The sequence below is a fragment of the Nycticebus coucang genome, chromosome 4, assembly GCF_027406575.1.
Source record: "Nycticebus coucang isolate mNycCou1 chromosome 4, mNycCou1.pri, whole genome shotgun sequence".
Classification (NCBI taxonomy): Eukaryota; Metazoa; Chordata; class Mammalia; order Primates; family Lorisidae; genus Nycticebus; species Nycticebus coucang.
Genome location: NC_069783.1, coordinates 125,739,032 through 125,760,540, shown reverse-complemented (window position 1 = coordinate 125,760,540; position 21,509 = coordinate 125,739,032). Strand labels below are relative to the sequence as shown.

General features: G+C 41.6%; 1 protein-coding gene across 3 annotated transcripts in view; it reads left to right on the top strand.

Annotated features, from left to right (window-relative positions):
* Nucleotides 1-21,509, top strand: part of ACACB (acetyl-CoA carboxylase beta) — a 140,968-nt gene that overhangs the window by 101,334 nt on the left and 18,125 nt on the right. For all 3 annotated transcript variants that reach the window (XM_053588579.1, XM_053588580.1, XM_053588581.1), the window contains 8 exons: nucleotides 3,031-3,087; nucleotides 3,317-3,358; nucleotides 4,679-4,894; nucleotides 5,066-5,221; nucleotides 6,508-6,711; nucleotides 8,051-8,206; nucleotides 20,376-20,498; nucleotides 20,603-20,872. In XM_053588579.1, the coding sequence (XP_053444554.1) occupies nucleotides 3,031-3,087; nucleotides 3,317-3,358; nucleotides 4,679-4,894; nucleotides 5,066-5,221; nucleotides 6,508-6,711; nucleotides 8,051-8,206; nucleotides 20,376-20,498; nucleotides 20,603-20,872 (1,224 nt within the window). The remainder of the gene's footprint in view (nucleotides 1-3,030; nucleotides 3,088-3,316; nucleotides 3,359-4,678; nucleotides 4,895-5,065; nucleotides 5,222-6,507; nucleotides 6,712-8,050; nucleotides 8,207-20,375; nucleotides 20,499-20,602; nucleotides 20,873-21,509) is intronic.

Sequence of the window (21,509 nt, the reverse complement as noted above, 5' to 3'; positions counted from 1 at the left end):
AATGTTCACTGTGGAAAATGTTTTTAAGGTGCCGAGAAATCCCAAAAGTACGTTTAACAGGAAAACCTACAGCCCCATCCTCTGAGGCAGCCACTGTGAAAATGGCGACATGTTTCCAAGAAGCCTGCTTCTCCTTAACATAGCTGGTGTCATTCCTGGATTTTCAGTTCAACATCCCAATGCGTAGATAAGGTGACATCTCAGCTGGATGGGCATTTGTCTATCTTCCTAACTAACTCATGTGAAGCTCAAGGTACTTGATGGTTCTTGCCTAGAGAGGAAAAGGGGGAGAGGTGTCTGGTGACTCACCTCTGGAACATGTGGACAGTGAGGAGTTCTGTGGCATGGACAGCTGTGTCGTGGAGTGCCACAAAGCTGTTTCTTTTTTTTTTTTTTTGGTTTTTGGCCAGGGCTAGGTTTGAACCCGCCACCTCTGGCATATGGGACCAGCGCCCTACTCCTTGAGCCACAGGCGCCGCCCAACAAAGCTGTAAAAGGGAACAAAACAGGTCTCTGTAAATAGCAACCGGAGAGGACATCCATGAGATAAAAGACATTAAGTGTTTGTATCTCTGTATATGTGGGTCACTATGAAAATTTTGAGACAGACTGTGTTAGGGTCTGTTATTTCACTCCCAAGAAACACAGTTGGCAGCATCCTTTCTGATTCACCCGTGCAAGTTTCAGCTTGCTCAGCTGATCGGTATTGCTGGGAAAGCTTCCATTATTTCCATCTGCACTGATTTTATTTTTCTTGATTTTTGTGGATTTCAAAAGTTTTGTAATGATCCACGTATAAATAAATACTAATCCACTCTCATCGCTGGAAATGTGTTCCAAGACCACAGTGGATGCCCCAAACTGCAGATAGTACTGACTCCTCTCTACACTATGTTTTTTTCAGTCTGATAACTGAGATGGTAAGGAAGTGACTTATGGGTATACATATGCTGAGTAAAGAGATTCGTGTCCAAGCAGAGCAGCACAAAATTCTATCATGCTATTCAGAAGGGCACATAGTTTAAAACCTGTGAATGGTTGATTTCTGGAATTTTCCATTTAATACTTTTGGACCTCAATTAACTGTAGGTAACTGAAGCCTTGCAAGGTGAAACCTCAGATAATAGGTAACTGCAGACCGGAGAACTAGGAGGGTTTACTGCTATTGGGGGCAAGGAAAGACTTTTCAGGTTATATATGTTCTATATTATTTTAAATTTTTAAATATTAAACATATATTATGTAGACATTTGTATATACGTGCACTACATAACACAACTCATACATACATTCACACGCACACCCACACACACACATCCTTAATTCAGAATCAATAATCAGGCCAATTTTCCCACACTGGAACCCACTTCATGTAATTTGTCCATTCTCTTTCAAGTATATCCCACAAAAATGTTCTTTTATGTATGTGTATTTATTTCTTTTTGAAACAGACTAGGGTTATTCATTTCCCCTAATAATTTTCCTTACCATGTTGACAAATTACATAATAGCTTTGTGTATGTGTTGTGTGTGTTTGTCTTCTTTCCCTATAAATGTGTCTATAATAATATTTATTTCATTTGGGAAGTAACAAGAGAACAGTTTCCTACTTTTCTGGGTAATTTTTTTTTTGGAGACAGAGTCTCATTTTGTTGCCCTCCATAGAGTGCTGTGGCATCATAGCTCATGGCAACCTCAAACTCTTGGGCTCAAGCAATCCTCCTGCCTCAGCCTTCTGAGTAGCTGGGACTACAGACACCCACCACAATGCCTAGCTAGTTTTAGAGATGGGGTCTTGCTCTTGCTCAGACTGGTCTTGAACTCCTGAGCTCATGTAATCCACCCACCCCAGCCTCACAGAGTACTAGGATTACAGGTGTGAGCCACTGTGCCTGGCCATTTCTGGGTAATTCTTTATTGAAGCGCACAAATCATGAATGTATCTAGCTTGGTGAATTTCACAGTGAACACCCAACTATCAGCTGTTCAGATTAAGAAACTGACCCCTGAGGCCCCCGGAAGCCACCTTGTGCCTCCTTCTGTTCATTGCTTCCCTCCAGAAACAACTGCCTGGATTCTGACTTCTAACAGTATAGGTTAGCTTTGTCTGTTCTCAAGTTTTGTATTAATGGAATCAGTTTGAACTCTTTCATGCTGGGCTTTTTCATTCAACTTATCTTTTTTTCTCCTTCCAGCTTTATTGAGTATAATTGACTAATGAAAGTAACTATGGTATACAACACAATGTTTGGATTGTCATTGTTTAATAACAGCTGAGAAATAATTCATATACACACAGTTAACCCATTTAAAGTGTGCAATTTAAGCCAGTGGCTCACACCTGTAATCCTAGAATTCTGGGAGGCCAAGGGGGTATAATCACTCAAGGTCAGGAGTTTGAGACCAGTCTGAGCAAGAGCAAGACTTCAACTCTACTGAAAATAGAAAAAGTAGCCATGTGTCATGGTGCGTGCTTATAATCACAGTTACTTGGGAAGCTGAGGCAGGAGAATCGCTTGAGCCCAGAAGTCTGAAGTTGTGAGCTGGACTGAGCCCATGGCACTCTAGCCCAGGTGACAGATCTAGACTGTCTCAAAAAAGCATGCAATTTAATGCATTTTTAGTATATTCACAGAGTTACACAACCATTACCGGAATCAACTTAATTATAATTAATTATTAATTAGTTTATTTATTCATGGATACGGCATCCCTGTAGTCTAAAATGTGGCAGCTTTTACATAGACTCCATGCTTTCTCTGATCAGAGCCCTGGGTTTTCTGCATGGAGCTCAGATCTGGAGAATTTTGCCCCTTCTGCCTCCCTACATTTTGTCTCATTTTGGATAATTTTGGTACTTGCTGCTGTATCAGTAAGTCTCACTGTCACCCTGGCTAGAGTGCAGTGGCGTCATCATAGCTCACAACAAGCTCTACTTAGCATCATGTTTGCCGGTTCATCCATGGAGTAGTACTTCAGATCTTTTTATGGCCGAATAATATTCCATTGTGTCTTTGGTTTTTAATGCAGAAAAATATTCTTGTGGATTATGGACTCCGAAGAATCACATTCCTGATTGCCCAAGAGGTCGGTCCAATTCTCAATTCATCATCTCCGTCTTTTCCATTCTCCAGACGTCAGTGCTATTTGTTTGGTGTTTATTCTGTAGATTGGGGTGGAAAAGATCAAAAGAAGTCTTTCCAAATGATTCATTCTGGAAGCAGACTGGGTCCTCATTCACAATCACAAATTAGAATACAAATCTTTCAATGAGTCTTGCTTGATTTAATTCTTTTTTACGGATTTCTTTTCACAGAAAGAATTTCCCAAGTTTTTCACATTCAGAGCAAGAGATGAGGTATGGCTAAAAGCGATGACATTGTGGCATCTGGCATTTTGACATTGGTGAAGAATGTAGTCCCCAGTCCTTACAGCATCCCCATAGTCTAAAATGTGGCAGCTGTTAGTAGATTCCATCCTTCCTCTGGGATTGTTTCTAATCAGAGCCCTGTTTTCTGTGTGGAGCTCTGATCTGGAGAATTTTGCCAATTCTGCCTCCTTACATGTTTCTGTCTCATTTTGGATAATTTTAGTACTTGCTGGTGTACTCAGTAAGACTGCTTCACAAACCTCTTTTTCTTGTGCTCTTTTGGAATAATGTGGTAAAATGTGACTTGCATACCGGCTGTTTTCATGAACAAAGTTTTATTGAACACAGCCACCCTATTTGATTCCAGATTGCTTACTGTGGCTTTCACTCGACAGTAGCAGAATCGAGTGGCTGTGACAGAGCCCGTGGGACCTGTCAGCTTAAAACATTTACTGTCTGGCCTTTTGAGGAAAAGTTTGTGGATCCCTGTTCTAGAATAGTAGGTTTGTTCCCAGCATAGATTTAATACCCAACCAATTCAGCATTTTTTTTTCTTTTTGAGACAGAGTCTCACTCAGTTGCCCTGGGTAGAGTGCCCTGGCATCATAGCTTACAGCAACCTCAAACTCTTGGGTTCAAGCATCCTCTTGCGTCAGCCTCCCAAATAGCTGGGATTGTAGCTGTCCCCCATGATGCCCAGAGATGGGGCATCGCTCCTGCTCAGGCTGGTCTTGAATTCCTGAGCTCAAGCTATCCTCCTGCCTCTGTCTCCCAGAGTGCTAGGATTGCAAGTACGAGCCACTGTGCCCAGCCAAGTTCAGCACTTTGTATTTTAATGTCCAAAGCCTTACTTTTCTAGCTAAGTCCCAACTGAGACCTATACTCTTTTTAGACTTTTTTTTTTTTTTTTTTTAGTTTGGTCTTGAGCACTGTCAGTCACTTTCTTTTGGGAGACCAATTTCTACCAAGAAACTGGGGGTTAAGGACTTCTTTGCTATGACAGAGCAGTCTGATTACACTGGCATATGCTAGGGACTAGCTTGACTCCCCTGGGAGCTATGAGACACACCAAGCACACCGGCCTTGCAATGCCCATGGCTCTCCCCAGGTCCTAGCAAAACTCCTAATCTCTTGAGCCCTGAGGATTGCTCACAATTCAGTGCTTAGAGTGAATGCTGCCTTCCTGAGTGCTCAACTTATGAATACCAGGGGTCTGCAGAATAAGGTGTGGACTGCAGAATAAGGAGCAGGCGCATAACCCCAGTGCCAAACTTTATGTGTGTGTGTGTCTGTCTGGTCGGCCTGCAGTTTGCAGAAGATCGCATTTACCGTCACTTGGAGCCTGCTCTGGCCTTCCAGCTGGAGCTCAGCCGGATGCGCAACTTCGACCTGACTGCCGTACCCTGCGCCAACCACAAGATGCACCTTTACCTGGGTGCTGCCAAGGTGAAGGAAGGGGCGGAAGTGACGGACCACCGGTTCTTCATCCGGGCCATCATCAGGCACTCTGACCTGATAACAAAGGTGTGACATTACAGAGCCTTTCTTTCTCCCTCCTGGTTGGTCCCTTGAGCCCTGGCCTTCTCTTCCTCAGGTTCTTGCCCTGGGCCAAGCCCTGGGCTGCAGCTGGGGATGGGGTATGCACCGGGTACACACGGCCCTGCCCTGGGACGCTGCCCTCTCACCCTTTGGTAGGAGGCCTCCTTCGAGTACCTGCAGAATGAGGGAGAGAGGCTGCTCCTGGAGGCCATGGACGAGCTGGAGGTGGCCTTCAACAACACCAGTGTACGCACCGACTGCAACCACATCTTCCTCAACTTCGTGCCCACCGTCATCATGGACCCCTCCAAGGTCTTGCCTTTTGTGGGGACTGGGTGGCCCTGACCAGGCCCTGGATTCAACCTCATGTGGCTCCTCAGGCCCTGTCACTCTGGGCCTCAGTTGCTGCAGAATAAATCTTCCGTCCTTTAATTCCAAAGCCCTATTTTAGGCACAGCCCTATTTTAGCCATGCCTTAGATGGCTTTTTCTTTTGAGACAGAGTCACACTCTTGCCCCATGTTAGAGTGCCATAATATCACAGCTCACAGCAACTGCAGATTCCTGGGCTTGAGTGATCCCCTTGCCTCAGCCTCCCAAGTACCTGGGACTACAGGTGCCTGCCACAATGCCCGGCTGGCTTTCCTATTTTTAGTAGAGATGGGGTTTTACTCTTGCTCAGGCTGGTCTCCAACTCCCAAGCTCAAGCAATCCACCCTTGTCTTGTAAGACAAAAGTTCGTCCTCTCTCTGGTTCTGGACTACGTGTGGGTAGAGGGAAGAGAAGGGACTCTGGGGTCTGTGGCTGAGCTGTTCTCCATTGGCTAGTTCTTCATAAGTGGGCAGACTTTCATGGTGGTGATCCTGGGCTGAAAGAAGTCCTGGTACATCATTTTGCCATCTGTGGCCTGCGGGGGGCCTGGGTGGATGTCTTGGCTTCATCAGCCCACCTAGTTCTGGAAGAAAACCTCTGCATAGATTGAGAAACACATAAAGATGGGATAATGGAGAGACACTAGCTTGGTCACTTGTCAGCCTGTTTCTTCATCTGTCAACGGGGGATAAAAAAGCTTGCCTCTCTGGCTGGGCGTGGTGGATCAGGCCTATAATCCTAGCATTCTGGGAGGCTGAGGTGGGTGGATTGTTTAAGCACAGGAGTTTGAGACCAGCCTGAGCAAGAGAGAGATCCCATCTCTACTAAAAATAGAAAAACCATCCAGGTGTTGTGGCAGGTGCCAGTAGTCCCAGCTACTCAGGAGGCTGAGACAGGAGGATCACTTGAGCCCTGAAGTTAGTTTGAGGTTGCTATGAGCTATGATGCCACAACACTCTACTCAGGGTGATAGAGTAAGACTGTTTCTAAAAAAAGAAAAAGAAAAAAGCTTGCCTCTCTGAAGAATTAAGAGAGCAAAATGAGTTAATGATTAGCAGGATGCCTTTAGTGCTTAGCATGATGCCTTTGGTTGTCATTGGCTAATACTCCCGGTTAGATACTTAGTCCATCCCAGGCATTTTGCATCCAGTAAACCTCATTATCCTGTTGTTGTCAGCATGTGGAATGAGTAGGCTCTGAGTCTGGAATCGCTGTGTTCTGGGCCAGATCGAGGAGTCTGTACGCTCCATGGTTATGCGATATGGCAGCCGCTTGTGGAAACTCCGAGTGCTACAGGCTGAGGTCAAGATCAACATCCGCCAGACCACCACGGGCAGTGCTGTCCCCATCCGCCTGTTCATCACCAACGAGTCGGGCTACTACCTGGACATCAGCCTATACAAAGAGCTGACCGACCCAAGATCTGGAAACGTAAGTCGAAGCAGAGGCAGGCTGTTCAGGACAGTAAGACAGATTAAAATGACATTCAGTGGCTGTCTTGGTTTGCCATGCAGGACTGAAATGGCTACTTCACGTTTTATGATGAACATGTGAGCTTTTAAATTCTGATTCTCCATTCTCCTAGAAAGGAGAACGAATCCTCCAACGTTTAATCCATTCTAAGACATATTTAGGATAAGATATGGGGTACTGTGGTTGATAAGTTTACCTAGGGAAATAGATTTTCTCCCCAACTTGTTTTAGAACTGACTTTTAAAGAGTGAATCAAATATACTTTTTTTTTTTATTGTTGGGAATTCGTTGAGTGTACAAAGAACCAGGTTACATTAATTGCTTGTGTCATACCCTCCCATAATAATGTTCTGCCCCCAAAAGGTACACTAACCCCTGTGATCCCCTACTCCTTCCCTTTCTCTGCTCTCTCCTCCCCCACCATGAGCTAAATCATTCATTGTTCTCATGTCAGAATTGAATACGTAGGATTCTTGTTTCTCCATTCTTGTGATGCTTTGCTAAGAATAATGTGTTCCACTTCCATCCAGGTTAATACAAAAGATGTAAAGGCTCCGTCCTTTTTAGTGGTTGAATAGTATTCCATGGTGTACATATACCACAGCTTGTTAATCCATTCCTGGGGTAGTGGGCATTTAGGCTGTTTCCACATTTTGGTGATCGTAAATTGAGCTTCAATAAACAGTCTAGTGCATGTGTCACCCAAATATGCTTTTGACTGTCAGTTATATATATATGTTTATATATTTATGTAGAATGTCCATGTAAATATATATGTGTGTATGTATATGTGTGTGTGTGTATATATATATATATATATATATATATATACATTTTATTTATTTTGGAATGAAGACTCAAGACTCAAAAGAAATTACAAATTAGTACAGAGAAGAAAACAGTACAGAGAGTTCCCATGTACCCTTCACCCTGTTTCCACAATGGGAACATTTTACTTAATGGTCTTACATTATCAAAACAGGAAACTGACCTTGGCATAGTACTTTTAACTCTAGTACAGACCTTATTTGATTTGTATGTTCTGAATGGCACTATGATTGCTATATTTTTGGAGGTCTGTCTGTACAGCTCTCATTGTCCCTTCTTGTTCTGGTTGTCCACAGTGATGGAGAAGAGAATTGCACCTGTCCCGGGAACTCCCATCGTTATGCCACATGACATGACTTGCTTCTCTGCACTTTTGTCATTGAGGCCTGGGTAGCGGTAACTGGGAAGGAATGTGGCTCTCTGAGACCTGCTCCCTTACTCTGTTTTTCTTTTATTCTTTCTGGTCCAGATCATGTTTCATTCCTTCGGCAACAAACAAGGGCCCCAGCACGGAATGCTGATCAATACTCCCTATGTCACGAAGGATCTGCTTCAGGCCAAGCGATTCCAGGCCCAGTCCTTGGGGACCACCTACATCTATGACTTCCCAGAAATGTTCAGGCAGGCAAGTCTGTGGCTCAGCTGTGTCGCCACCCCCTGTTCTCCCAGCAGACTCCATCAGAACCAAACTGTCAGCCTTAGATCCTCTTCTAAAGACTCAATCTAAAAAACAAGTGTTGGGCTGGGTGCAGTGGCTCACACTGGTAATCCCAGCACTTTGGGAGGCCAAGGCAGAGAGACTGCTTGAGGCCTGGAGTTTGAGGCCTGGGCAACATAGGGAGACCCCCTCTTTACAAAAAAATAAAATAAAATTACCTAGGCATGGTAGCATGCACCTGTAGTCTGAGCTACTCAGGAGGCTGAGGCAGGAGAATCACTTGAGCCCAGGAGTTTGAAGTTGTTCCCATGAGCTCTGGTGATGTACTCTGGCCTGGGCAACAAAGTGACACACAGTCAAAATAAGTAAATAAATAGGTAAACCTAACTTATCCCAATGATAAAAGTAATATGATCTAGAAATTTCAGAAAACAAAAGAAAATGCTAGAAAGAAAAAAGTAACTCCTAGTCCCACAGCCTATGACAGGTAGCTTGGCATTTTCATGTGTTTCGTTCCAGTCTTTTTAATGGTCATTTATTAAGGACCTGGTACTTGGTAGGCACTGTTGTGAGGCAGATAGACAATGAGGAAGAGGATGGGGTCACTGCCTTTGAGGAAGTTCAGTCAACTTTTGAAAGTTGAAAAGCAATGTTTTGTTAAGTTTTTGTGATTATTAAGGTGAATGTTGGGAAATAGAGAAAAATAGGAATAAGGAAATAAAATTTCACCTGTATATATTCTTCCCAGCACGGATACTTGTAGTGAAATTTTAGTGTGTTTGCTTTAGGTATCTTTTTAGGCCTTTACATTTTTATGTTAAAGATGAAAGACACTGACATTGGTATCGTAGATGTCTCTGCACTTCCCCTCTGTTGCTTTATGAAGGAAATTCATGAGACAAAGTTCAGGGACCTTCCACTGGAGGCAGGATGTGTCAGTTCCTACCTACACCTGTGCTCCAGACATGGAGGATGCAGAATGGTAGGAAAAGCTGCTCTTTAGAGTCACAGGAGCCTGAGCTCAAATGCCGGATCGGTCCCTTGCTTCCTGTTGTCCCTAAGCAAGTTCCTTTACCTCTCTGGGCCTCAGTTTCCTCCTCTGTAGGAAAAGGATAATAAGAGTACCTAACTTAGAAGGTTGTTGGAGAAATATATGTAACATATTCAGTAAGTACTTAATAAATGGAAACTTTTATGATTAAGACTATCATTTTCTATATCCTTTTGCCTCTGGCCTCAAAGACTAAGACTAAATCAGAAGCAAATCAATCCTCTTTTTCTTTTTAGATAAAGAAATAGAACAATATGGACAACTTCTATTTGAAAACTTAAATGAAATAGAAAATTTCCAAGGAAAGTATATTTTATCAAAACTGACTCAAGAAGAAATAGAAAATCTGATATGAATAGATCATAAGCATTAAAGAAACTAAATTAATAGTTTATAAAATTGGGCCCAGATGGTTTTATAATAATTTTTATCAAATATTCAAGGAACAGGTAATTCCCTCTCCACAGATACAAATTGCTTACAGGAAAAAAAGACAAATGCTTCTTAACTCATTTTATCAGTTTATTACCTTACTATTAATCCCATATAAGAACTTCAGGAAAAGGGACATTTGTTATTTTTTTTTATGAGCATAGACACAAAAATAATAAAATATTAGCAAATAAAATCCAGTAATGGGTTTTTCTAAAAAGGTTTAGATCAAACAGGATTTATCTTGTAACAGTTTTTATGATTTGATATTAGGAAATATATTCATAAAATTCACCATATTGATAGATTACAAAAAAACTTTAATTTCTCAATAAGTATAAAAAATTTGCCAAGCTATCATCTATTTATAATAAAAGCATTTAATAAACTAAAAATAGAAGGGAATTTGTTTGTTTTTGGAGACAGAGTTTCACTATGTCACCCTTGGTAGAGTGCTATGGCATCACAGCTCACAGCAACCTCAAGCTCTTGGGCTTAAGCGATTCTCTTTTTCTTTTTTTTGAGACAGAGTCTCATTATGTCGCCCTTGTGCCGTAGGCGACACAACTCACAGCAATCTCAAACTCTTGGACTCAAGAGAGTCTCTTGCCTCAGCCTCCCAAGTAGCTGGGACTACAGGTGCCCATCACAATGCCCGACTATTTTTGTTGTTGTTGTTGCAGTTGTCATTGTTGTTTAGCTGGCCTGGGCTGGGTTCAAACCCACCAGCCTCAGTGTATATGGCTGGTGCCGTAACTCCCATACTACAGGTGCCAAGCCTTAAGCTATTCTTTTGCCTTGGCCTCCCAAGTAGCTGGGACTACAGGGGCCCACCACAACACCCAGCTATTTTTTGTTTTAGTTGTCATTGTTGTTTTAGCTGGCCTGGGCCAGGTTCGAACCCACCAGCCTTGGTGTATGTGGCTGGCACCATAACCACTGTGCTACAGGCGCTGAGCTGAATTTATTTATCTTAATAAAGATATCAATCTAAAATTAATAGAACCTAAAATGGTGAAATGGTTAGAAGTATTCTCTTTAAAAACTGGCACAGGGTGCCTATAGTCCCAGCTCCCTGGGAGGCTGAGGCAAGAGAATCACTGAAGCATACGAGTTTGGGGTTGCTGTGAGCTGTGATGATGTGATGACATGGCACTCTACCAAGGGCATGAGACTCTGTCTCACAAACAAACAAAAAAACTGGCACAGGACAGAAATATACATTGTCATCAATTCTAATCCATATTTTCACTGGTGTTCCTGGCTAATGAAATAACAGAAAAAGAAAAGGTATAAAGATTTGAAAGAAAAAAAAAGCAAATAAATATCTACATACAAAATCCAAGAAAATATATAGAGCCAGTTAGAGAATACAGCAAGATTACTAGATATTAGATCAATATACAAAAATTAATTGCATTCCCATAGACCAGCAATAATTGTGCAATATAATTGGTGTGTGGGGGATACCATTTACAATATCAAGATTAATTATAACTTTACCTAGGAATAAATGAAACAAAAAAACTAAGATCTTTACAGGGGAATTTTTTTTATTATTAAATCATAGCTGTGTACATTAATGCACTCATGGGGCACCATACACTGGTTTTGTAGACCTTTTGACACATTCTCATCACACCGGTTAACATAGCCTTCCTGGCATTTTCTTAGTTATTGTGTTAAGACATTTATATTCTACATTTACTAAGTTTCACATGTACCCTTGTAAGATGCACCGCAGGTGTAATCCCACCATTCACCCTCCCTCCACCCATCCTCCCCCCTCCCTCCACTCCTTCTCCCCCTTTCCCATATTCTTAGGTTATAATTGGATTATAGCTTTCATATGAAAGCCATAAATTAGTTTCATAGTAGGGCTGAGTACATTGGATACTTTTTCTTCCATTCTTGAGATACTTTACTAAGAAGAATATGTTCCAGCTCCATCCATGTAAACATGAAAGAGGTAAAGTCTCCATCTTTCTTTAAGACTGCATAATATTTCATGGTGTACAATTTGTTAATCCATTAGTGGATCAATGGGCACTTGGGCTTTTTCCATGACTTAGCAATTATGAATTGGGCTGCAATAAACATGCTCGTACAAATATCTTTGTTATAATGTGATTTTTGGTCTTCTGGGTATACACCTAGAAGAGGAATTATAGGATTGAATGGCAGATCTATTTTTGATCTCTAAGTGTTCTCCATATATCTTTCCAAAAGGAATGTATTAATTTGCATTCCCACCAGCAGTGCAAAAGTCTTCCCTTTTCTCCATCCACGCCAACATCACTGGTCTTGGGATTTTGTGATATGGGCTAATCTTACTGGAGTTAGATGATATATCAAAGTAGTTTTGATTTGCATTTCTCTGATGATTAAAGATGATGAGCATTTTTTCATATGGGTGTAGGCCATGCACCTGTCTTCTTCAGAGAAGTTTCTAAGTCCCTTGCCCAGCCTGTGATGGGATCACTTGTTCTTTTTTTGCTTATACGTTTGAGTTCTCTGTGGATTCTGGTTATTAAAACTTTGTCAGAGACATAACCTACAAATACCTTCTCCTATTCTGATGGCTGTTTGCTTGCTTACTTACTGTGTTCTTGGCTGTGCAGAAGCTTTTTAGTTTGATCAGGTCCCAGTAGTGTATTTTTGAAGCTGCTTCAATTGCCCAGGGGGTCCTCCTCATAAAATACTCGCCCAGACCGATTTCTTCAAGGGTTTTCCCTGTACTCTCTTCTATAGTTTCATGTCTTAAGTTTAAATCTTTAATCCAGTGAGAGTCTATCTTAGTTAATGGTGAAAGGTGTGGGTCCAGTTTCAGTCTTCTACAGGTTGCCAGCCAGTTCACCCAGCACCATTTGTTAAATAGGGAATCTTTTCCCCCACTGAATGTTTTTAGTTGGCTTGTGAAAGATCAAATAATGGTAAGTAGCTGGATTCATCTCTTGGTTCTCTATTCTGTTCCAGACATCTACTTCTCTGTTTTTGTGCCAGTACTATGCTGTTTTGATCCTATCGATTTATAGTATAGTCTGAGGTCTGGTAGCGTGATTCCTCCTACTTTGTTTTTATTTCTGAGTAATGTCTTGGCTATGAGGTTTTTTCTGATTCCATATAAAACCAAGTATTATTTTTTCAAGATCTTTAAAGTATGACAGTGGAGCTTTAATAGGGATTGCATTAAAATTGTGTATTGCTTTGGGTAGTATGGACATTTTAACAATGTTGATTCTTCCCAGCTATGAACATGGTATGTTTTTCCATTTGTTAACATTTTCAGCTATTTCTTTTCTTAGAGTTTCATAGTTCTCTTTATAGAGATCTTTCATGTCCTTTTTTAGATATACTTCCAAATATTTCATCTTCTTTGGCACCACTGTGAATGGAATAGAGTCCTTAAATGTTTTTTCAGCTTGACTATTATTGCTATATGTAAAGGCTACCGATTTATGAATGTTGATTTTGTAACCTGAGACGCTGCTGTATTCCTTGATCACTTCTAAGAGTTTTGTAGTAGAATCCCTGGAGTTTTCCGGATATACAATCATATCATCTGCGAAGAGTGGAAGTTTGATCTCTTCTGACCCTATATGGATACCCTTGATCGCCTTTTCTTCCCTAACTGCAGTGGCTAAAAGTTCCATTACAATGTTAAAGAGCAGTGGGGACAATGGGCAGCCTTGTCTGGCTCCTGATCTGAGTGGAAATGATTTCAATTTAACTCCATTCAATATGATATTGGCTGTGGGTTTGCTGTAGATGGCCTCTATCAGTTTAAGAAATGTCCCTTCTATACCAACTTGCTTAAGTGTTCTGATCATGAAGGGATGCTGGATATTATCAAAAGCTTTTTCTGCATCGATTGAGAGAATCATACGGTCTTTGTTTTTTAATTTGTTTATATGCTGAATTATACTTATAGATTTATGTATATTGAACCAGCCTTGAGACCCTTGGATAAAACCGACTTGGTCATGATGTGTAATTTGTTTGATGTGTTGCTGGATTCTGTTTGTTAGGATCTTGTTGAATATTTTTGCATCTATATTCATTAGTGATATTGGTCTATAATTTTCTTTTCTTGTTGGGTCTTTTCCTGTTTTGGGGATCAGGGTGATGTTTGCTTCATAGAACGTGTTGGGTAGTCTTCCTTCTTTTTCTACATTTTGGAACAGGTTGAGTAATTTAGGTACTAGTTCCTCTTTAAAGGTTTGGTAGAATTCTGTCGTGAAGCCATCTGCTCCTGGGCTTTTCTTTTTAGGGAGATTTTGTATGGTTGATGCTATTTCAGAACTTGATATTGGCCTATTCAACATTTTCACTTGATTCTGGCTAAGTCTTGGAAAGTGATGTGCTTTCAAGTATTGGTCAATTTCCTTCAGATTTTCATATTTCTGAGAATAAAGTTTCTTATAATATTCATTAAGGATTTTTTGAATTTCTGAGGAGTCTGTCGTTATTTCGTCTTTGTCGTTTCTGATTGATGAGATTAGAGATTTTACTCTTTCTTTCCTGGTTAGGTTAGCCAAAGGTTTATCTATTTTATTAACCTTTTCAAAAAACCAACTTTTTGATTTATTGATCTGTTGTATAATTCTTTTGTTTTCAATTTCATTTAATTCTGCTCTAATTTTGGTTATTTCTTTTCTTCTACTGGGTTTGGGATTGGAATGTTCTTCCTTTTCCAGTTGCTTGAGATATCCCATTAAATTGTTAACTTCCTCTCTTTCCAATCTCTTGAGGAAGGCTTGCAGGGCTATAAATTTCCCTCTTACGACTGCCTTTGTGGTATCCCAGCGGTTCTGATAATTCGTGTCTTCATTGTCGTTTTGTTCCAAAAATTTGGCAGTTTCCTTCTTAATCTCATCTCTGACCCAGCTATCATTCAGCATAAGATTATTTAACTTCCATGTTTTTGTATGGGTATGCAGATTCCTGTTGTTGCTGAGTTCAACTTCTATTCCATGGTGGTCCGAGAAGATGCAAGGAATAATTTCTATTCCTTTAAATTTACTGAGGTTAGACTTGTGACCTAAGATGTGATCGATTTTGGAGTATGTTCTGTGGGCTGGTGGGAAGTATGTGTATTCAGTTTTGTTGGGATGAAATGTTCTGTAGATGTCTGCTAAATCCAAATGTTGGATGGTTAGGTTTAAATCTAAGATTTCTTTGCTCAGCTTCTTATTGGAGGATCTATCCAACACTGCCAAGGAGTGTTGAAATCTCCAACTATTATGGAGTTGGAGGAAATCAAGTTGCTCATATCTGTTAGAGTTACTCTTATAAATTGAGATGCATTCTGGTTGGGTGCATAAATATTAATAATTGAAATCTCATCATATTGAGTACTACCCTTAACAAATATGAAGTGACCATTCTTATCCTTCCTTACTTTTGTTGGTTTAAAGCCTATTGTGTCTGCAAATAGAATTGCAACACCTGCTTTTTTCTGATTACCATTTGCCTGAAATATGGATGACCATCCTTTCACCCTTAGTCTGTATTTATCTTTTAAGGTAAGATGTCACTCTTGTATGCAGCAAATATCTGGCCTGAGTTTTTGTATCCAGTCAGCTAACCTGTGCCTCTTTAAAGGACAATTCAAGCCGTTCACATTAATGAAGAATATTGATAAGTCTGGTAAAATTTTGGGTATCAAGTTTTTTGAAAGTCCAGTGGACATTTTTAATCCTTTCCACTGTGAAAATTGGAGTTTGATCAAAAGTTTCTGAGTGAGTTTACTTTTGTGGTAGAGGATTGGGGTGGTCATTATGGAGAATGGGTCTGGGAATATCCTGAAGAGCTGGTTTGGTTAGGGCAAATTCCTTCAACATATGAATGTCATTAAAGTATTTAATTTCTCCATCATAAATGAAACTCAGTTTAGCTGGATACAAGATCCGGGGTTGAAAGTTATTTTGCTTTAGGAGATTAAAAGTCGATGACCACCCTCTTCTGGCTTGAAAAGTTTCAGCAGAGATATCTGCAGTCATTCTAATATTCTTCCCTTTGTAGGTAATGGATTTCTTATGTCTGGCTGCTTTCAGAATTTTCTCCTTCATATTAACTTTAGTGAAGTTAATTATGATATGCCTGGGGGATGTCTTATTCAGATTGAGTCATGCTGATGTTCTGAAACTGTCTGCTATCTGAATTTCAGAATCTCTTGGCATGTCTGGATAATTCTCTTTCATAATTTGATGCAGAAGGGCCTCTGTGCCTTGTGAGGCCACTTCATCACTTTCAGGGATTCCAATGAGGCGGATATTAGCCTTCTTTGAATTATCCCAGAGCTCTCTGAGAGAATGATCCATTTTTGCTCTCCATTTCTCTTCCTCTTTGAGAGTTTGGGAGCATTCAAAGACTTTGTCTTCAATGTCAGAAATCCTTTCTTCTGCTTGCTCCACTCTGTTACTGAGGGATTCTACTGTATTTTTCAGATCTTTGAGAGCTGCAAATTATTGCTTCAGTGTGTCAAAAATCTTTGGTGGTTTTGTCTTTAAATTCGTTAAATTCTTGAGACAACTTTTGAATTTCTCCTCAATTGTCTAATTCTGACTTTTGAATTGCTCCTCGAATTTCTCCATTCTATTAATCTTGTTTGCAATCCAAATTCTGAATTTGATTTCTGACATCTCTGCCAGCTATTTATGAATGGGATCTTCAGTTACATCTGCCATATCTTTCCTTGGAGGGGGGGTGTTGATCCATTCTGGTTATTCATGTTACCAGAGTTTTTCCGCTTATTCCGCCCCATGATTGTTTTACACTGTTTAATTTTTCCCCTGGAGCTTTGTCGAGGACCTGTACAGTGCTATGGCCTGAGAACTGAGGACCTGTTTGGTGTGGTGTGGCTAAGTGGTTCTGTCTTGTTTTCAGCTGGTCTCTGTCCGACCCTAGTGAAACAGTTACTCTGGGTTTGACTTCTCAGCTGTGGAGAAATACCAGCAATTAAGTCACCCCACTCCCCACAGGCAACAATTGGAAAAGGAAAATCAAACCTTTCTACAACCACACACCCAGGGCACCACTTGAATAGTCCTCAGGCGATTGGCTCAGTTGAAAAGGTCTAAATCAATTGTCTCAGTCAGCACCTGTCTCAGGTGGGAGAGTTTAAAAGGTCTCTGGCAATTGTATCACAGGGGTCTGTTGACAACTCAGATATGACTTGCTCTGGTGCTCCGTGAAGTCAGGAGGACCCACCCAGCAAATAGATTAGTCTGGGAAGGTTGATGCCTCTTTCTCCACCTTGCACCTCTGTCACACCCAGCCACTGATATGCCTACAGGGCTGTGACCCAGTCACCTCTAGTGAACAGATACTCCAGGGGTTTGTACCTGCCTGAATCACAAGGAAATCTATTTCTGCTCAGCCAGGCCGCTGTGCTCTGCCTCTATCCAGCAGGTAGAGGTGAGGCCTGACAACCTTGGGTGCTTGATGGAGGCTGGGGAGTGTTCACTCAGTTCCAACCCCACCCCGATGGATGTTACTGACAGAACAGAACAAAACAACTTTGCAGGAATTTGTTTCTGCTAAATTCCCCTGCAGAGGAGAAGCTGTTTTGAGTTCCCAGAGCCTGTGCCTCAGGCCCTGTCTTTGCTCCTGTAGGTTTGTATTCGGTTAGCTGTCAGTTCTAGCCTCCTGCCTTCCTTTTTCTATAGGCTGACGATCCCCTGAGGGCCGGGTGCATCTTAGGCTCAGTAAAGCAGTCCTCTTGGTCAGTCCTGCCCTGGGAATCTCCCAGCTCTGTGCTGCGTGTTTCTAGTCCCTGTGCTCCACCCAGGCCGGTACCACCTCAGGCAAACCCTTTACTCATGGGACCTGCGTTTCCATCCCAGATCTGTTCTGTGGTAGTTGCCACCTGAGAAGATGCCCAACCTCCTCTGGTTGCTCAGGGAGACGGGGTGTGGCTTCAGAATATCCAGGAGTGAGCCCTATTGTTGCCAAAAATGGCTGCTGCTCTGTCCAGCTGCTCTGTCCAGCTGACCTTCCTCTCCTCACTCCCGTGCTGCAGAATCAGCACTGACCAGCTGCAGTCTAGGCCCTGTCCACTCCCCTCGAGAAGTCACCCAAGAATCTGGACTCCTGGGGGACAAGCCTCCAGACCTCAGAGTGAGAGTGGAGGGAAGTGCTGGGGGCTCAGAATTGCAGGTAGAGAATATATACAGTTTTATGCTTGGCAGGAGAATGCCATGGCACCCTAGTAGGGGAGGTAGGTCCAGTTTTTAGAGGGTCTCTCCTGTGGAGTGTAGTGGGAGGACCTTTGAACTCTGCTTGTTTGTTTGTGGGGTACTCCGAGCCGTTCTCATGGGGGAGAGGACTCCCATCTGCTTGGTGATGGATTTTGTACCTTTTGTTTGTATCCTTGGGGTCGCAGCTCTCCTCAGTGGGGTTGATGTGCGTTCTTCAACCTTCTCTCTTGGTGCAGCTCTAATCCACCAGGTTACTTGCTAAATTTCTGTCCTTTAACTCTCCTTCTGGACGGGAGCCTCTGTAAAAAGCTGGCTTCAGTCAGCCATCATGTACAGGGGAAATTTTAAAACTCTATTGAAATACATTAAGCCTAAGTAAATAGAGAAATATGCTATGCTCATTAATGATGGGAAGATTCAATATTGTGAAGATGTTTTGCTCAAATTAATGAATATAGTATAACCCATAGTTTTTTGATGAAACTTAAAAAGGCTAACCCTAAAATTTATATGGAAAAGTAAAAACAGTTTTGAAAAAAAACCAACATCAGAGGGACTCAGCTTAGTGGATGTCATAACTTATTTTAAAGCAACAGTAGTTAGGTCAATGTGTTATTCTTGTGATGGAGCCAGACAAATAGTTCAGTGGAGCAAAATATGGAGCCTAGACTCAGACTCACTCATAAACAGAATTTTAATAGATTATGAACCAGGTGATGATTATCCGATTGGAAAAAGTAAATTTAGATTTCTGCCACATCCAGTAACACACATTTAAAAAGGATTAAAGCCACTTAGAGTTAGTGAAAACCACAAACTATATAGGAAAAGACCCATACATTTTATTGAAACTTAAAAGTTGTTTATACGAAAGAGAAAAGATAAGCCCCAAAGATTGGGAGATATGTTTTAGTGCCTATAATCAGCAAGGGATTAGAACTAGATGATCTATAGCAGCAGTCCCCAACCTTTTGGCACCAAGGATCAGTTTCATGGAAGATAAATATCCACAGACCTGGGGGAGAGGAAGGTTTTGATATGAATCTGCAAACAATTGATTTATTCTGGTCTCTACTAATTTATTATCTCTCTACTAATGATAATCTGTATATGCAGCTGCTCTCCAGCTCTAGTGTTGCTGCCTCAGCTCCACCTCAAATCATCAGGCATTAGATTCTCATAAGGAACTCACAACCTGGATTCCTCTCATGGGCAGTTTACAATAGGGTTTGTGCTCCTGGGAGAATCTAATGCCACTGCTCACCTGACAGGAGATGGAGCTCAGGCTATGATGCAAGTGATGGGGAATGGCTGTAAATGCAGGTGAAGCTTTGATCCTCACTTGCCACTCACCTCCTGTGATGTGGCCTGGTTTCTTACAGGCCAAGGACTGGTACTGTTCTATGGCCTGGAGGGTGGGAAAAAGAAAAGCAAAACTACTAAAAAATATGGGCAGGAGTTATAAACAGAAAACATGCCAAAGAAACTCACATGGTTAATAAACATATTAAAAGGTGCTCATTTCACTAATTATCAGTGAAATGCACATGAATACCACAATACAATTTCCCACATAGCAGATGGGTAAACATTTAAAAATCTGACAAAACCAAATGTTAGGAGAATATGTGGAGCAAGGAAGCTCTTACATATTCTCACTAGCCTTTGAAAAGAGTTTGAAAAAATGTAGAAGCTATTTCATAGTGTCAAGTAAAGTTGAAGCTTCACCTTCCCTGTGACCCAGCAGTTCTACTCTGTGGGGTGTAGGTATGTGCATATGTGTACTCATGCATGTGCACGGGTATGTGGTGTAATTCTCACCCACGTTTGTAAGAAGAGACCACATGAATGTTCATTGCAGCCTCATTTGCAATACTGCAGAACTAGAAATAATCTAAATGCTCCTAAACAGAGTTATGAACAAATAAATTGTGATATGTTCATACCATGGAAAACTGAGCAGCAGAGAAATAAACCAGAGCTAAATTTGTCAATACAGATAAATCTCTCAAACATAATGGGGAACAGAGAAAGTAACTTGTAGAAGGAAGTGTCCAGTGTGGTACCGTTTACTTAACAGTTTGTTTAAATAATACTGCATGTTTTAATGTGTGCATACACGATGAAGTAAAAACGTAAAAGCACACACAGGACTCAGGGTTGGGGATGGTGTGCCAGGGACCTCAACCACATTTTTCTTCTTTCTTTAAACAATCTTAAGCAACTATGGAAACTAGATTTGACAAAGCCACCAGACAGGTACCTGGATGTATGTTTATTATTCTACATGGATTTTTTTTATTATGCTTCAAATATTTCATGATTAAAAAAAGAGAGCAAGAACTAGAAAATTCACACTGAAATTGTGACAATCATCTTCATCTAAGAAGGACAGTCCTTCTCTACTGAGAACTTCAAGATTTTCCCCTTTCCTCCCCTCTTCTCTCCCTAGGCCCTCTTTAAACTGTGGGGCTCTCCAGACAAGTACCCTAAAGACATCCTCACATACACTGAATTAGTATTGGACTCTCAGGGCCAGCTGGTGGAGATGAACCGACTTCCTGGTGGAAATGAGGTAGTAACTCCCTAGAGCCCAGCCTCTGGCTAGAATCACCCTTTGTAAAAAGTGTCCCCTTAACAAACAAAATCATTTTCCCTATGCATTTGTTTTCTTGCCAGGTGGGCATGGTGGTCTTCAAAATGCGGTTCAAGACCCAGGAGTATCCAGAAGGGCGGGATGTGATTGTCATCGGCAATGACATCACCTTCCGCATTGGATCCTTTGGCCCAGGGGAGGACCTTCTGTACCTCAGGGCATCTGAGATGGCCCGGGCAGAGGGCATCCCTAAAATCTACCTGGCAGCCAACAGTGGGGCGCGTATCGGCATGGCAGAGGAGATCAAACACATGTTCCAGGTGGCTTGGGTGGACCCAGAAGACCCTCAAAAAGTATGTCATGAAGCTGGTGTGGTGGAGTGATTTCACTGTGCTAGTGTATTTTCAGTGAAGGTGATAATACCTGCCAGAGGGTGGAAAAAGCTTACTCTTTTTATGTATAAAGCACAGATATATGTGTATTGCATAGGCCACCATGCAGTGTATCAGTGGCTTTAAATTTTCATTAGTGGGGAGGGTTGCAATTAGTAAAAAAAAAAAAAAAGTCTAAAAAGTCTCCTTAGCAGGATGAGAGTAGAACAAAGTTGATAAATGCTGAACCAATACATACCGAACATTTCCTAAATGCAGTGTGCCCTGAAAATACGCCACTGCCGGCCTCAGAGAATTCTTAAAAATCCTTCAGGACTGCAGACCCCAAACCTCAGGCTGTGGACTGATATCAGTCTGAGGCCTGTTAAGAACCTGGCTGCACAGCAGGAGCTGAGTGGGTGGGGAGTGAGTGAAGAAGCTTCATCTGTATTTACAGCTGCTCCCCATGGCTCACGTCGCTGCCTGAGCTCTCCCTCCTGTCAGATCAGCAGCAGCATCAGATTCTCATGGGAGCTCAAACCCTACTGTAAACTCTGCGTATGAGGGATACAGGTTGCATGCTCCTTGTGAGAATCTACTACCTGATGATCTGAGGTGG